At 52.3% G+C, this 17,470-nt stretch overlaps 1 protein-coding gene across 4 annotated transcripts in view; it reads left to right on the forward strand.

Moving 5' to 3' along the window:
* Window positions 1-15,886, forward strand: part of STK32B (serine/threonine kinase 32B) — a 397,698-nt gene extending 381,812 nt beyond the window's left edge. For all 4 annotated transcript variants that reach the window (XM_043572987.1, XM_043572989.1, XM_043572991.1 and 1 more), the window contains exon 12: window positions 13,988-15,886. In XM_043572987.1, coding sequence (XP_043428922.1) covers window positions 13,988-14,126 — 139 coding nt within the window. In that variant the 3' untranslated portion in view covers window positions 14,127-15,886. The remainder of the gene's footprint in view (window positions 1-13,987) is intronic.
* Window positions 15,887-17,470: the final 1,584 nt, after the last annotated feature.

The raw sequence follows: 17,470 nt of genomic DNA on the forward strand, positions 1-17,470 counted from the left end.
ATTTTTTTTAAAAATCCCTCAGTCGGGGGTAGGGGTATTAGCATGTAGGGTTGCCACACCTGTTATGTGTTGAATTGCACCCCGCAAAAAGATATGTTGGAGTTCTAGCCCCAGTATCCTAGAACGTGGCCTCATTTGGACCTAGGGTTGTTGCAGATGTGGTCAGCTGAGATGAGGTCATGTCAGAGTAAGGGGCCCATCATCCAATAGGACTGGTGTCCTGATAAGACGAGGCACAGACACAGGGAGAGGGCACAAAGTTCGCCAGCAGCCTCCAGAAGCCAGGGGAGGGGCCTGGACCAGGAGCTCCCCACAGACGCTGGCGATGTGTTACAGCTGCCTTAGGGAACGGATACAGTGCCCTCTGAGCCAGAAGCTGAGAGAATAGGCCTGGCGATCTGCGTTTTAACATGTTCTTGGTGTCATGCCGATCCGTACTTTGAGAACTTCTGCTAAAAGAGACCAAGCGTGCCCACACTGGGCCTCTTCTGGTTGGTTCTGAGCTGGCCACAAGAATCCCGATCTAAAACTGCAGACCTTCCCAGCCATCTGTCTCCCTTGCTCTGGGGTTGGTGACCTGCATCTCCGAGCCCTCACGGGCTTAAGGGCGCTCCCGGAGGCCTCACCCCTGCACGGCTGCCTGGTGTGTGACGTGTGCTTCGTCAGCTACCACGAGCTCTTGAGCAGACAAAAGTTCCCCTCCCCCCATACGATGAGGAAGCTGTCCTCAGCAGGCAGCACCCGGGGGCATCAGCCAGCTCCTGGAGGAGATTCGCACTCAGTCCTTTAACAGTTGTGCCCTAATCTCGGCCTGGACCCTGAGACACCAAAGTGGATCCAGCGGGCCCTGTGTCCTTGCCTGCTCATAGCTAGCACAGGCCACCATGGGGATGCAGAGGACATGCCCCTGGGCCTGACCTCTCTGGGCCTGTTTCTAAAGAGAGGGCAAAATTCAAATTAGCACTGCCTAATATTCTAGAAACACAACTTTATTGCTGAGCTGAGACCTCAACTGGCAAGAGGCCGCCGAGCCAGGTGGAGCATCTGTTTCAGGGACTGGTCCAGGTATGCGAAGGCCGGGGCAGCTGAGGCTCCCATTAGCTTGAGAAATGGCGCCGTGGGTCCTGTCCTCTTATTTCTGGCCAGAGATTCGAGCGCAGTCTTTCCAGAAGGTCTTTTCAGTAGCATTTGGCAGAGGTTTGCAGAATAAGGAGCCCCTGGTGAGAAAGGAGTTTCAGGAGCTGAATCGCCTATCTGTGTCATCTTGTAAAGAAATCAGCATTTTAAAAATCACATTAAAGCCATGTCTGGAGGCCCTAAAAATGTTGTATTTAAAAGATGTGGGCTACTGCATGTGTGGTACTTATTAATACTGTTAACGATGGTCAGTGACATTGGTGTAGGACTTTATGGTTTCAGATCATGTTCCTTTATTCCAGATTTGCCAGCCTTGGCCCTGTCAACGTCTGATGACTACTGACGTCAGTTGTTTGATGTGGGGACTGCCCTGCCAGCTTTGGTGGCCTCTGCCCATTAGACACCAGTAGCATGACCAAAACTGACCCCAGACACGGGCCGATGTTCCCCAGCAGACCAGTTGCCCCCAGTTGGGGGTCACTGCTTACTCCTTACTTGCCACACTTTTCCTGAGGGGCATATTAGCATTCCCAACGTCTGCAGCTCTGAACTGGGATACGAAGGATTTGAAATCTGATCTTCCAACCCCAGACCCTGGGCTCTTTCTGCTGCGTGTGTGTTCATCCAGCTGTCCGGGAGAGGTTTACTCAGCATCTCCCGGGGGTTGGCTACAAGCGGGCATAGCCGGGAGCAAGGCCCTGTTCTCGTGGGGCTCACGCTCGGGTGGACTGAGGACCTGAAGGGAGGGGTTACTTTCCCTAAGCGGCGTCTTTGAGGTGGGCCTCCAGCGCGTCCAGGCGGTGCAGCGGCTCGCGTGTAGCGACACCTTTTTATTGGGCACCTGCTCCATGCGATGCAGTCAGTATGTCCATCCTGTGGGCCAGGCACTTTTACTCCCCCATGTAACAGGGGAAGAGGGGCAGACGAAACGTGAGTCGAGGGCACATGACTAAGAGGGCTGGGGTTCCATGGAGGTAATCAGGCTCCGGGGTCCAAGCACTAAATCGAAATGCAAAACGGTCCATCGCCCTGCACATTGAATGTGGAACAAGGAGTTTCCACTAGCTCTGTAGATGGCGTGTGTTGGTGAATCCGGACACGTTCCAGGTACAAGATGGTACAAGTTAACGTGACAGCGGTCTGTCCTGCTTCCCCATCCTGAGAAAACACAACAGCGAGCCACTGCAGGCTCGGCTGAGGACAAAGGTGGGAGGCCTGGAACACTGACAGGTGAATAATCAAAACATGATTAAAGTTTGGTGACCTCATCTTCGCCGGGGGGGGGGGGGGCTCCCTGGAGACCCCAGGCAGTGAGATAGGGACCCTCTATTGCGGCCTGGAACTGCTGGGGGAATGGAGGTTAAGCAGCGTGAAGTTACGATTCACTTCAGGCTTGGGAACTGGATGAACGGGGCAGGCCCTGGTCCTGCTGCCCTCGGGGCTGTGAGCATGGGGGGCAAGTGGGGTGGGGCGGGTCCCAGCCTCTCTGCCCCTCGGCCTCCGCATCAAGGGCTGGCCTTGACTTTACAAGGTCTGTGCCATTTGCAGAGGACTTTGACTCCCCTCTGATCTCCTCCCCATGGGGAAGGCAGGGAAAGGTTATATGTGCATCTCGTGAATTAATCAGTGAAGGAGGAACCTTCACCACTAGGCACGTCCTCTACCCCCTTTGCTAGGAAGAGGCGAACTTCAAGGACCCCGCCTTGCAAAATCAAGGCCAGTGCATTTTGGTTCTCTCTAGTCTTTGGTCCAGTCTGTGTGGCCCCAACGTCATTTACAGGTGAGCATAGCCAGGACAGGGAGCCAACAAAGAGCTGAGAGCACCTCCTTTCTAAACCGTGGGGGGGCGGGAGCACCCGCAGCCCGCTGCTCATTCCGTTCTCATCACGGCTCCATTCATGGGATTTTTTTTTCATACCATTTCACAGTCAGAGAAACCGATAAAAGCCTAACTCTGACTGTCGTGGCATCTCTGAATCTCAGAAGAGTCTTGAGGCTTTACTGCCCACTGAGGCAGAGAAGAAGAGCACAGACGACTGTGGTGGGTGAGGCCAGGCTTTCTGGGATCGCTGCTCCGTGAAACAAGGTGGCGCCTTTCCAAAGCCCAGGAAGATGGTCAGGGAAGATCAGCTCAGCGACCTGGAACAGCAGGAGGAATTTCAGCCACAATTGAAGGGGGCCCGGCAGGTGCTTGGATTGCAGAATCCTGATAGTTGCATGAAAACTCTGGATCAGGAAATCACACGGGAGGCGGGGCCCTCTGCCAAATCCTTTAAGAGAAACTGGAGCCTGGTTTAAAAAGGGCTACTGATCCTGGGGCATGGGGGTGATGCAGTCCATTAAGCGTCTGACTCTTGATCTCGGCTCAGGTCATGATTTCACTGTTCGTGGGTTCAAGCCCCGGGTCGGGCTCTGTGCTGATGGTGTGGAGCCTGCTTGGGATTCTCTCCCTTTTTCTCTCTGCCCCTGCCCCACTTGTGCTATCTCTCTCTCTCTCTCTCTTTCTCTCTCTCTCTTTCCAAAATAAATAAACATTTAAAAAAAATTTTAAGGGCTACTGATCCTGACACCTTCACCCCCCAGTGGAAGACCCCGGAAAATACAGCATGGCAGGTTTCCAGTGGGCCAAGAGGCAACACACGGTCCCTCACAAATAGCTGAGTCCATACAGCCCTGTTTCTCTTAGAAGCACATGCTGTCACTGGTCTGCTCGGACTTCGATTATTTAAAGTCCCATCTTCCTTCACCTGCAATTAGTTCTCCAGAGTAAAATATGCCCATTTTGTATGGGAATATTTATAGGCCTTATTAAGTCCTTTGTGAAAGGAGGCTGTGTATGAATTTGAAAATTAGAAACAGGGATCTAATGGTCTGTTTTGAAGTAAATACTGTTGTCGCTTTAATCCTGGTCTAACTTTCTGTGCCATCTAAGAATCTCATTGCCAGCCGATTAAATGAAAGAATACTATCGCTTTGTGAATATATTGAAAACCTGTTATATGCCATGCGCTGGGCTTGGTACAGTTACATTTCATCTGAAATCAATCCTCACCATAACCTTGATTTGTAAATGTTGACATCTAGAGAGAAGGAGTCAGGTGCCTGAAGTCAGCAGTCGGTGTTTTTGCAGAGTTGGGATCCCACATAGTCCAGAGTTTCTCAAGCTCGTATTCTTTCCACTGACTCTTACCTTTAACTGTTTTAAATGTCAGAACTTTAATTAAAATATCCAAGGGAAGCCAACAAATGGTGTCACTCAGAATGTATGTAAAAAACAGAATACAATGGAGGAGGGCACCTGTTGGGATGAGCACTGGCTATTGTATGGAAACCAATTTGACAATAAATTGCATATTCAGAAAAACAATAAATAAATAAATAAATAAAAACAGAATACAAACAGTAAGATGGTCTGAAATAAGTGCTTAGAGGCAACTGGCAACTTCTCTGCGGGTCCTTAATGTTAATGCCCTCCGCTTTCTCTAGCTCTGGGCCACCCCCAGAATCCTTATGAAAAATCCTCATGTTTTCCGCCTGAAATGGCTCTTTTGTTGGTTGCCTTGTGTCCCCCAAAGGGATATGATGAACTGACCGCCCCCCACCCAGTACTGTATTTGGAAATAGGGTCTCTGCAGAAGTAATCAAGTTAAGATGATGTCAAACTGGACTAGGTATATCCAATGACAGGTCTCTCTAAGGAGAGGGACATTTGAAGACAGAAGTGGCCACAATCTGAGGGATGCCAGGGATCGCTGGCAAACACTGGAAGCCCGAAGACACAAGGAAGGATTTACCCCAGGCCCCTGCGGACACCTTGGTGTTAGACGTCTGGTCTCCGGAACTTTGAGGGAATATATTTCACGCAGTTGCTGGTACATCACCAGGGAGCCATGAGGAGCATACACACCTGCCAGGGACCAGTGAAGGCTCCGTGCCTGGCGGTCATTAACCCTTGATTCCTCCCAAGTTTTAACCAAAATGTTAAGCGTGCCTATTAGTCTCAGAAAAGTTATTTTCCAAAGAGTGCAAACTAAAAATTGTAGTGACCTCTGAAGTATGGACGTTTGACATGTAAATGAATTAGTGATATTTTAATACATTTAATAACCATACACATATGTGCCGTTGCTTCCCCTGGAAGACTTGTGGCCCTGGGAGGTCACAAAGACAGACACCAGCATAAATGGTGAGTTCTCTTGAGGCCCTCGTGGCTGCTAGGGTTGGAGAGAAAAAAGCAAATGGCTTGGGTGACATGGGACTCTCCCTCGTTCCTCCTTCCAGGGAGTCCTGCTTCTCTGTACATCGAGGCCGTTTTCTTTTACGGTAAACCCGTTCTTTCCACACAGTGGCAGACACAGTGCGGAGACCTCGAGCCTCCCACCTCTACCACCAGACCCAGGAAGGCAGACAAAAGAGGAAGCTCAAGGAAAGTCACCAAGGAGAAAGCTTGCTGGACCTCAAACGCAAGAATCCCAGGAAATGGCTCTGATTGGCCCCACTTGGCATTCCCTGGACCAATCAAGTCTGGCCACTGGAGGAGGCTTCTGATTGGCGCTGCTTGCGTCAAGTGCCTGCCCTTACCCCATCAATAGCTAAGAGGAGGGAGGTAAGGTCTATGAAAAGGCGTCGGCTCCGGTCTCGGCCGAGTTGTGCGAAGGCAACGCAAAGGCAGTGCTCTCCACTTGGAAAATGGGTTGATAGGGCCGAGTTAACTGAGGCCGGCAGAGGAGAGAAGAAGGGAGTGGCGCGTGTTGAGGGCTAGGGCAGATTAACAAAGAAAGGGCAGGTGATCCCCCTTGACTTCCCATCTGACCTCCTCTTCCTCTGGGAAGGTGGCAGCATGGCGACCGTGCATGGATGGGGGTGGGGAAGATGAGCGGACAGACGGGGCTGACGGCCCAGGCACGGAGGTGAGCGGCCCCAAAGAGTACCCCTCCCTCGGGCCCCTCAACTGTCAAAGAGTTCATTCCTGTCTGGAGCCACAGGGTTTCCCCATGGCAACTCCCTGCAACCCAGAACCAGACTGAGGCCATTACTCACCAACAGACCGGTGGCTGGACCTCCAGATCGCCTCTCTGAGCCTACACCGCATCTCGGCGGCTCATAACGAGGGTTTGTCTATGGCAGGGCGGGGCGGGGGGCGGGGGTGCTCCTCCCACAGCGCCATCATCCTCCTCACCCAGGACCCAGCCAGCAGCAGCATCGCTGGAGCATCACAGTGACAGAGGAAAGAGACTCTGAGAGGGTCTGGCAACAGCACTGCTCCAGTCTGTTGGTCGCACTTTCTACTCGCACTCACTGGCCAGAATGAGTCACACAGCCCGCCCAGCCCCGGGAGCCCCGAAGCGAGATCCTGCCAGGCGCCTGGAAGCGGGCAGATCAGAACGTTTGGTGACTGTCCATCCACTAGGCTGCTGGCTCAGGCCTTTCTTGTGCACCCAAGCCAGTGGGGACCCAGGAAGTCTCTCCCGTCAGCCTGCTCAGACACAAAAGATCAACCTCACCTCTAGACCCAGAGAGCAATCTGCTCGGGCAGGAAGAAGCACGGGGCTGGGAAGGCGGGAAGAGCGGGGTCCTTCACCGGAGTCTGGGCTCAGGTCTGAAAAGCGTGTGACCTACCACCAGCTGCTATATCTTGACGGCCCTTTCTCCTCACCAGGGGTGCTGTTGGTTCTTCTCCAGAAGGTGGATGCAGGCACTAAATGAGGAGGTGTCGAATGAGAACGCACACCCGATACATCTCAATCCCCATCACCCCCACGGATGGCTGTCCCTGCTGTTTGCCCCAAGCCGATCTGCTTGCAAAGGGGTGGAGAGAGGGGGAGGATAGTAAGACAATCCGCTCCACTTTGCTATCTCACACCCTTGGTGCACACCCTACGTTTGCTTCAGGCAGCGGCAGATAAAACAGAATTGTAACGCTTCTGGCCAAAGGCTGTTATTGAATGTGTGAGATAAGAATTGCAGAGAAGGCTGTCTTCCCAGGAAGTGACGAGGTTTCAAAGGAGAACAGCCAGTTACGCTGAGTTTTTACCGAAGGAAGAGACACCTTGCAGAGACCGGAAAGCTGTTTTTTCAGCCCGAATCCCAGAGGAAATACTCCCAGGAGACTTATTTGAAAAGGCCCCTCTGTATGTCCCACCGCTCACACAGTGCGGCGGATTGGGGCTACACGGAAGCCACCGCGTTTCCACCTGGACACTGGAAGAAGGGGGAAGAGGGGACACGGCCACCTCAGCCGGAACAGTGACCTTCCAGTGTTCCCAGCTGCTCAAGGAGACGGTGCAGGGAGCCCCTGGGGAACAGACACCCCAGCTTGACTCCCCCTGCTCCTGATCTCTGCAGCCCCCCACCCCTTGGCTAAGCTCGCTGAAGCCAAGGGCGTGGGAGCCTTCGATACGCACCACCCCCACCAGATTCCTAGGCTGCAGATTCCCAGGCTCCCAGCTGGGTTGAGTGGATCTGGGGGGACAACGGGAGATGGTCAGCCCCGGGGGCTCCTAAGAATTGAAGACAGAGAAGAATTCCAGAGAGCGCACCAACGGCCAAAGGAGAGCAGCTGGCATACAGATTTGTCTCGGTTCTAGGTGGGAGAAGGTTCTAAGGGTCTGAGCTATTTCCCCGTGCGGGAAATCTCAGGCGGGGCGAGCAGCAGGGTCCTGCCCAGAGTGGACTCTGCCAGGGATGCCAGAGAAGGGATTCTTGCGGAGTGCACGCCAGTGACTCTCGTCCTTTCCACATCCACCTCCCAACCCCACCCGATAACCTTTGTTCGGTTTGGCATGGGCTCTTCCAGAACTTCCCTGGAACTTCAACTCTGGTTTTCAGGAACCACAGAGAGGCAATATACATAACAGCTAAGAGCACAGGTCCTGGAGTCAGACTCACCAGGTCTGAATACTGATCCCTGCTAGCCTTGTGACCTTGGGCCTCATGCCAGGGCACCAGTGTCCTCATCTGAAAAATGGGATGTAAATGCCAACTTCCTAGGGTGGTTGTTAGGACAAGTGAATTCACACGTGTTAAGTACTTAACGGCCTCTGCTACGTAATCCGTGCACGCTACACGAGTGCTGGCTAATGTAATTCATTATATACAGAATTATCAGCCCATGTCCATTAAGTGCTGGGTCAAACATAATTTTGCCATAACTTTTAATTCACACACACACACACACACACACATAACAACCTGTCCCAACTCCCTCAGCTACAAGAAAAAAGAGCTTCATGCATGTTAACTCAGGTGAACTGTTGCCCACAAGGGCTGAGACTCACCAGTTCTGCAAATGACAATCCAATTTGTGTCCCGTGAGGACACTTGTTGTTTCATTTAATTACAACTGGCCTTCTTTCCCCCTTGTTGATGGTGACACAGAGCCTGCCAACCTCTGGGCAAGCACCCTGCTAATGAAGGGTGGCCATTTATTCCTTTGTTTGGCCCACCCATCCTCCCGGCACGTTGACCGTGTGCCGGGTACTGTGTAGACACAGACGGCCGTTTCCAGTGGATGAGAGACAACATAACAAGGCAGAAGACCTGGTTCCGGTCTCTGGTTCCACACCCTGGTCTTCCCTGGTTTGTGGACCCCTCTGCACCCCGCCGTGACTCCTGGGCCTGGATTCTGTCCTACTCAGCCCGTTGTCCTGTTTCACCCACTTTCTGGGTCCTGACGCTCAGCCATTCCGTGTGTACCCCATCCCAGTACCCTCCACTCCTCCAGTTCTTCCGCCCTGACCCCCTCCCCACCCAGGACGTGGCCTACAGAACCATCTCTGGGGGCCTCCATGCTTGGAGACTTCCATCAGAACTATGACAGGCAGTTAACTTTTACTTCCTGATCCTCAGTTTCCTGATCTGCAAAATGAGAGTATCTCCACAATGCGATCATCATCGCAAAAATAGCTGCCCTTTAGGGGCACCTGGGTGGCTCAGTCGGTTAAGCATCTGACTTCTGCCCAGGTCATGATCTCGCGACTCGTAAGTTCGAGCCCCACATCGGGCTCTGTGCTGGCAGCTCAGAGCCTGGAGCCTGCTTTGGATTCTGTCTCCCTTTCTCTTTCCCTCCGCTGCTTGTGCTCTGTCTCTCTCTCTCTCTCTCTCTGTCAAATGTGAATAAACATTAAAATTTGTTTTTAAATAGCTGCCCTTTATAAAGTAGCTGCTATGGGACAGACGGATGGCACACAGTGGTTCATCTTCTCCTGTCCCTGTGCTGCAGATGAAGAGAGAGAGAGACTTGAAGAAGTTGCAAGTCCCCGGCCACTCGGCCAGTGATGGCGAAGCTTGGCCTCTGATCTGATTCTGCCGAGACTCCTAAGCCTGCACTCTCCCGATACATCCCTTTGCCTCTCCATCCACCTTTCTACACAGTCCAGGAAACATATATGGGGAGAACCAGTGGGATGATATCAATAGGTGTGAAAACGCTTTAAAATGGTTTTCTTTCTCGAAGCTGATGGCATAAACGAAAACCCGGCTCTCATGTCAGAGGCAGGGCCTTACCTGCGGAAAGCCCGTACTGGATGGATGTTGGGTATTAAGCCGACTGCATCCTGCCTGTGTGATATAGCTTGATTTTAAATTACTTTGCTAATCATTTTATTTTACTCTTCTCAGACACTTTGCCTTTGAAAAATGCCTCCAGCCCAATTTATTACGAATTTTAATGTGTGTCCTCCTCTCCTTGGGCAAGGTCTGCTATCCTAGAGTGCTTCCTTCTAGCATCTAATGGTGGAGTTCGGGGGAGGGGGGTGGTTGAGGGAACTTGTGTCTGTCACTCGGAATTCTGGCCACAAAGCTGACAATTAATTTGATAAGTTGGCTGAGAAAATTAAATGTTCCTGCCATTGCAGGGATAACCAGCCAATTTGCATCGGCAGACTTGAGCTCTGCCTAGTACGATATGTAAAAGCCTTTTTCATTTCTTCCCGTTACAGATAAAACTGGGCTGTGGGCTAGTCATAGAAGTGAGCTTTCAGGGCCACAACCATATGGTTTCGTATCTCTTTCTCAGTTCACGGATTCCTATTTCAGCAACATGAGCCATTCTAATTCCTTCAGAGCGTGGAAAAATCATTCCACGCTCTCTTCCCTCCAGGTCCAGATTGGACGGCATAGGAGTCAACGGAAAGAGCATGGGTCTTGAAGAACGATAGCCCTGGGAGTCCAGCCTCCCAAAGTCACGTAGCTCGTAAGTGGCAGCCCCAGGGATGGAGGCTGGCTCTAAGCCCAGACCCTTGGTGCTACGCTGTGGCACTTTCTTCCAGCAGAGACTTCATCACAGTGAATGTTCGCTGTTTTCTCTCTGCCTGCTCCACAGCCCCTTCAACTGTGAGCCACAGACAGTGCTAGTGGAAGGGTAGGGGGATGCATGGGTTGGTGGTGGGTGGGTAGGTAGAAGTGTATTGAGCAGATGGGTGGGTGGCAATGATGAATGGAAATATGGGAGTGGATGGATGAACGGATAGGCAGGCGGGTGATGGGTGGATGGATAGTAGATGAATAGGAGATAGATGGGAGGGGGGGTGGATGGGGAAATGGGGGTAAATCAGGAGATCGACAGATCAGTGTATAGTGAATGGATGAAATGGATGGATGACTAGGTAGAGTAGGTGGATGGGGGATGATCAATGGATGAGGCAGATGGATGGGTGTTGGGTGTGTATATGGGAGGTGGGTGGCTGGGTGGTAAATCAGTAAGTGTGTGAAGGGTGGACAGGTGAGGAGGGATGAATAGGTGGGGTTGGGGGTGGGACAGATGGGTGGACATAATGGAAGTAGATGGATGGATGGGTGGATGGATGGATGGATGAATAGATGGAAGGGCAGATGGATGGAAGGGTGGATGGATGGGGGAGGGATGGATGGATGGATGGATGGGGTAGGTGAATAGGCAGATGAGTAAATAAGTGGATGAATATATGGATCGGTGGGTGGAAAATGGATGGATTTTGCTGGGTGGGTGGAGAATGGATGATGAATGTTGGTGGGTGAGGGGCATTGCAGGTGTAGTTGGAAGAATGCAGGCTTTGGTGTCTCCCAGAAGTAGAGTAGAATCCCAACTCCACAGGCTCTAGGTGGATGGGGGGATGCCCAGAAAAAGGTCCTTCTTCCTTGATTCAGCCACCTTGGTTCACAATGAATCTGATGGTAGGTTGCCAGGGGCACACATGACCCGTACTTCATTTAGTTAGTGCTGTAGGGTCCGGTACTCACGGTCACAGTATTTGATGTATGACGCTCCACAGAAGAAGGCAGACTTGAAGCTGCTGGTTCTACTTGTGAAATAACTCTGGCCAAAAGAAGGGGCCAGAGTGCCTAAACCATCAGCTCCAGAGAGGATGCTGGTCCACACAGCAGTGTTCTGTTTGTTCTATTTCTGTGCCTTACCTCACTCCTGTCCCTTCATTTCAGAACCCCTGCCTCCCTCCCGCTACCCCCATTCCATACAAATCCTTTAAGCCCAGCTCAAATGCTGCCTCCTACAGGAAACCTTCCCTGCCCCAACAAGATTTCCAAATCCACCTCTCCCTCATCTGCTCCATTCTTTATTATGCAACTTTTGAAGCTATATTTTGTGTTAGAATTAGAGAAGGACTGGGGTGTAGAGACAGCAACGCTACCTCTGCTGTGTTTGAACATTTAACAGAAAGTGATAATGGGATTCGTGTTTATCTTGTGATACACCCAGAGAATTACATGGTATTATAGTTATGAACCAAAGAGGAACGTCCTGCTTTGGAAGTGCAGGCATCTGCCATTTAGTTTCTTAGCCATTTGAGTTTTCGACTTTTCCCTAGTTTTTATCTGATTTTCTTTCCAGGAGTGCCTGAGAGAGTCTCTTAAAACAAAGGAGAGGAAAGAGGAGGGACAGGGGAGGAAGGTTCCCGGGAAGTTCCCAGCCCTGCCCAGGAAGTCCGACCAGCCCCTCTCATCCTAGATAGACTCTCCCTGCCCCACCCACTTTGTCCTCCAGACCCCAGGCTGCCCTCTGGGTGCTGACGCCTCCTTCAATAGGATGATGACTTCGAGCCCTAACCGTCTTTCCCAGGTGTGCGAGCTGGACAGCTGTGAGCCACAGGGGCACAGGGACCGCACACCTGCTCCTCGGCCCTGCGGGTGGCCCAAGGGTAGGAGGCAGTGGCCACCAAGTTTCCCGTCTTAAAAATACTGTGTTGTTGCTGGTACTTCAGCATTACCTGAAGAGCTCACTCCAGCCCTCACATTGTTGCAGACACTAGAAGACCCCACCAAGCGTGTGTGCGTGCACACGCACGCACGCACACACAGTGACCTGTCAAGGCCATGACTGTGTTGTAGTCACGTGCATGTTTGCCGAGTGAAGTGGCTGTTGTTTACATCTTTCATAGGTCCACACTGCTGGACGGAAGCTACTAATGTTAAAAAGTAAATTCAGTCTGAAACCTGCGTCCTTCAGAACAAGAATTGTGGCAATATGGGGCACCTGGGTGGCTCAGTCAGTTAAGCGTCCGACTTCAGCTCAGGCCATGAACTCGCAGTTCGGGAGTCCGAGCCCCACATCGGGCTCTGTGCTGACAGCTCAGAGCCTGGAGCCTGCTTCCAATTGTGCGTGTGTCTCTCTTTCTGCCCCTCCCCTGCTCACACTCTGTCTCTCTCTCTCTCTCTCTCAAAAATAAACATTTAAAAAAAATTTAGAGGCACCGGGTGGCTCAGTCGGTTGAGCGACTGACTTTGGCTCAGGTCATGAACTCGTGGTTCATGAACTCAAGCCCCACATTGGGCTCTGTGCTAACAGCTCAGAGCCTGGAGCGTGCTTTGGATTCTGTGTCTCCCTCTTTCTCCGCCCCTCCCCTGCTTGCACTCTGTCTCACTCTCAAAAAAAAAAATAAACATTAAAAAAATATTTTTTAAAAAATTTAAAAAGAATTGTGGCAATATTATTTCCGGCCCCATAGTGGATATTTCACACACATGCTCTCTGATTCCCTTAGCCTCCTGCCAAGTGAATGGGATAATCCCAGGTTTACAGAGGGAAACTGAGGCCCAGAAGAAGACAGCAGCTTGATCCACGGTGCCCAACTAGCAAGTGCTGAGAGCTGTGTTCTTCCTGGTCTCAGACTTCTCCCTCCCTCCCTCCCTGAAGGTCTCCATTTTATTTTTTGCCTGCACCATGCACGCGATGACAGTTCTAGGATCATGCGTGAACGTGAACTTGAAGGTCACAAAGAGAATGATGTTGACGTCTTAGATGCTGTGGGGGGCGACCAGGTGGCCAGCTGTGAAGAAATGCAGGGCTGAGACTCACGCCCCCTTAACAGTTTGTCGTGGGCCATTTTGTAAGGCTGGGTGGTCATCTGTTTGGATATGTATTTGGGGTATAAGTTGATTAGTGGCCATTGCCCGTTTAGATGGTAAACTCCGTGAGGACAGACAAGAGGACTACTTTGCTGGCCAGGGTCTCCCCTGCTCCTCTGCATGGTGGCTGGTACATCAGTGGGCATTCGATTATAGGCGTGAATGAATGATGTGCGGGTGTGAGCTTAGCAAATCACATCCATGATCTCCCGCAGACTTCGCAGGGAGTCCTAAGGCAGGAATCATTATCCCCATTTTCCGGAGATAGGGTAACTGAGGCTCTGTGTGTTAAGTATCTCACCGGAGTGCACCCGACCCAGGCTTCGATCCCAGGCCCGCCTGGGCTCCAGGGCGCCACACTCTGGGCCTGTAGCAGCCGTGCCTCCCAAGCCAGGGGACGGCGTGGGCGAGGGCTTCCCAGTTGCGCTGTTTGTCCAAACGCGTCTCCCGGACCTCCCGCCACCCTCCGTTCTGTGCCACCAACTCAGGTCTGTGCTGTGTTTATTTGCAGGCTGAGGAGGCAGCAGGGGCAGACCAGCCAGCTCTTGGACACAGAGGGCCGAGCTGGGAGCCAGACCCAGGGCAAGCTCCAGGACGGCTGCAACAACAACATCCTGGGCCACGCCTGCTCCCGGGGCTGCAGCAGCTAAGCCACTGCCTGCGGCCGCCTGACGGGACTGTGCGCATTCCCGTCCTGCCCACCGGAAGCCCCTCTCTGTGCCACGATGGTCCCTATCTCACTCCTGGTAACAGCAGATGCAGAGACAGCCCTGGGCTTGGAGCTGGGAAGCCCGGGTTCTGGTCGCAGGTGCCTGACGGATTCTCTGCGTGACTTCGGACAACCTTGCCCTTCCTGTGCCTCAGTTTTCTGCATCTGCCAAAGGGGTTAAAACAGCTGTCTGTCCCACTTCTACAAGGTTATTGGGAGAAACCAAATAGGTAGGAGACACGCAAAATCTGTGACATTTATGAAATTGTTTACACAGGCAAAATAGAACCCTGATATTTGAAGTCCACTCCCATCCCGCAAGGCAACTAGGCACCCCCTCCATTCCCACGATTCCCACATCCTGGAGCAAAACCGGAAGTGTCTTCATTTGCCGCCTCTGGGAGGCCAGTCTTTCTGACCCTCTAAGGTGGCGTGGCCGCGCACCAGCCTGGTCCCCTAGGTCCTGATGCTACAGGTGCATGTCTGCCCTTCTTCACAGAAGACCGCCTCCCACCTGTAATCCCAGCAGGTCCCCCCACACACACCCCGCACTGGCATGGCAGGTGGATGCCCTTCAGAAGGTCAAGTCACTGACCACCATTTTGAGAGTTCCTCCCAAACCCAGTCCCACCACCAAATTCTGAGTCCCCGTCCCCTCTGGGTGTCTTTCCTGTGAAGGGTTGGAAGTGGCCTCCTCAGCATTGTCCTAAAGAGGGTCCCCAAGTGCCACGGATGAGGTGGCTCTGTATCGAGGAACAAAGAAGCGTGGGTCACCAGGAAGTTGAGTCTAGGAGGACAGTGGACTCGCACAAGGAACAAACGGCTGTGGGACCTGTGCGGGCAGCGCTCTGCCCTCTGGATGGGGAGACGCCGTAGCGCCGGGGACCGAGCTTCGGTGCGGCGTCAGGCTCGCGCTCGGAACCCAGCCCTGCTGTTTACCAACCGGAAGACCTTAGGCAAACGGCATAATCACTTCGGTGTCGTTTCCTTGTTTCAGAGTGGCGGTGATGAAGCCAGCCTTGCAGGGTGGTTATGGGAGTCGGTGGCATTCTGTGTGTCCCGTGCCCAGCACACGGCACCCACTGCATGGGAGGCACTTTGTGCCCACGTCACCGTCATCGTTTGCAGAGACTTCCCTACGTCACTCGTTTGGCAGGTCACTTTCCGCAGAAACGAGTCCGGTGGTTTGGCTTCCTTGAGCTTTTCTTCCCGGAGTCTTGGAACTCCGCCCATCCCTGTCGACGTTCCGCTGTGCTTTTAGTTTTCCTTCCAACTTCCGGTTTTTAGTTTTTACATCATCAGTCCACCCTCGGGGCCGTCCATGCCATCTCTCCGAAATCTTAAGAGACGTTTTAACGGAGGGTGTGGTTTTCTGTCTTTAACCTTCAAAAAGGAGATGCTCCTAAGAGTCCTCCTTTCAGCCAAGCCTACTCCTCGATTCCGTTGCCCACGTCAGTCTGCTTGTCTTGCACACTCGCCGTTCTCCGTCCCCCACCGGCACTGTCCCGTTCCCTCCAGGCAATCGCAGGGCTGCTTCTCTCTTCACTGTGACCCGGGCAGCACTTAGCATTTCTTGCCGGGCTGAGTTCATGAATTAGGGGGCAGGAGCTAGAAGTAAGCCCAAGAGACACCAGATTTCCTGGCTGTGTTTAAGTTGATGTTGTTTCTTGTTCAGAATAAACTGTTTCTTGGGCATTCCTTCTTGCGACGTTGTTCTTGTTCGGGGTTGGGTGGGGAGGGGCCGTGTTCCTCTTAGAGCCAAAAGGCTCTAGTTGAATTGGAAACATGGGGGGGGGGGCGGGGAAGGACACCAAGTTGGTGATGTGTTTACTTGACCCCCAATAAAATCAAACTCGATCCCAATTTGTATTATTATCATCGTTATTACTCTCATCATCACCATCACTATTTTACACTATAAAGGTGCAATCCGTTTATTACAGAAAAAAATACAGAAAGTTTTCCACCTAGAGCAAAAAAACACTCTTAAAATTTCAAATTACACAGCTCAAACCTCTACACAGCACATGTGCGGGTGCCGATAAACCATGTGCTCTAAAGCACAGACTTCTGGATTTCCCGCCTCTCTGCTTTTGCCCACCCCGTTGTCCCTGCCTGGGATGCCTTTCAACTCCCACGCCCGCACATCAAAATACATGCCTCTCCGGGGTCAATTCCACCCCTTCCACGATGGCTTCTGGTCTCCTGACCACACTGACTAACCCGAGCCAGACGTGACCTTTTCCACGTGCTTGCTCACGGACTTTCACTTTCCCTTGGCTCTGACGGCCATTAATTGCACAGTAAGGCGACTTTTGCCCAGGGCTCATCCTCCTTCAGGCCAAGAGAGGCCAAGACCTATTCGTGGCTGTGTCCGTGTCTCAGCCTCCATATTCCAGGCCCAACTCTGCTGGCTCATAAGAGGTAATCAGTAATTTTGGAATGAATGACATGAGAGCCAGCCCAACGCTAAGTCGGGTGGGGTGGGGTGGGTGAAGCTTGCTTTGGGCATCCTCCTGCCTGCCGTCTGGCCCCACTGTACTTCCTGGGTGTGTTTCTCTCCACTCTCCAGTGCACTCCCAGGGGCTGCCCTTCTCCGCCCTCCACCCAGTGGAGTACGCAGTCCCTACCCACCCCCTCAGAGCCATCTCCCCTGAGTTCCAAGTTCCAAAAGACTTTTCCCTTCTCCCTCATGCAAACACCCATTCCCAAGGAGTAGCCCAGCCCAATACTGCTGAGCAAGCAATCTGATCAGAGAAATTTGCACCGAAGCAAGAATTTGCAGGAGGATCGTGATTTGCAATCTGGGCATGATAGGACAAGCTGGAGACGGGTGGTGGCAACGGGGTTTCCTTGCCTCCGTGGAAATACATCGTGGGCTTCTTGTGCCAGTGAGTAAAAATGGTGCATATTTAGAGTAATAGTAAAGCCAAAGCTGGATGGTGTGAATCCCTTCCTGTTCACTGGCAGATATTACAGTATCTTGCCCCAAACCCTCTTTCCCACGCCAGGTTCCGAACCCATCAGGGCGGGCTGTGCTCTGCCGGCCCCCAGCACCGAACTGCCTTTCAGCAGGTTCTCCATGGATGTGGAAGGGGTGCAGACGCTCCCACCTCGGCGCCCAGCTCTGGCCACGTTTAGCAAATGCCTAGCACTCTGATGATTCAGCCCCTGCACTGTGTCTCTCACCATTTCCTCTTCCTACCGGGAGCATGAAATCATGATGAGGCCTCTCTCGTGTTTAATTACTGACTGTCAACAGAACACACACAGCTTTTTCTTCCT

The sequence above is a fragment of the Prionailurus bengalensis genome, chromosome B1, assembly GCF_016509475.1.
Source record: "Prionailurus bengalensis isolate Pbe53 chromosome B1, Fcat_Pben_1.1_paternal_pri, whole genome shotgun sequence".
Lineage (NCBI taxonomy): Eukaryota > Metazoa > Chordata > Mammalia > Carnivora > Felidae > Prionailurus > Prionailurus bengalensis.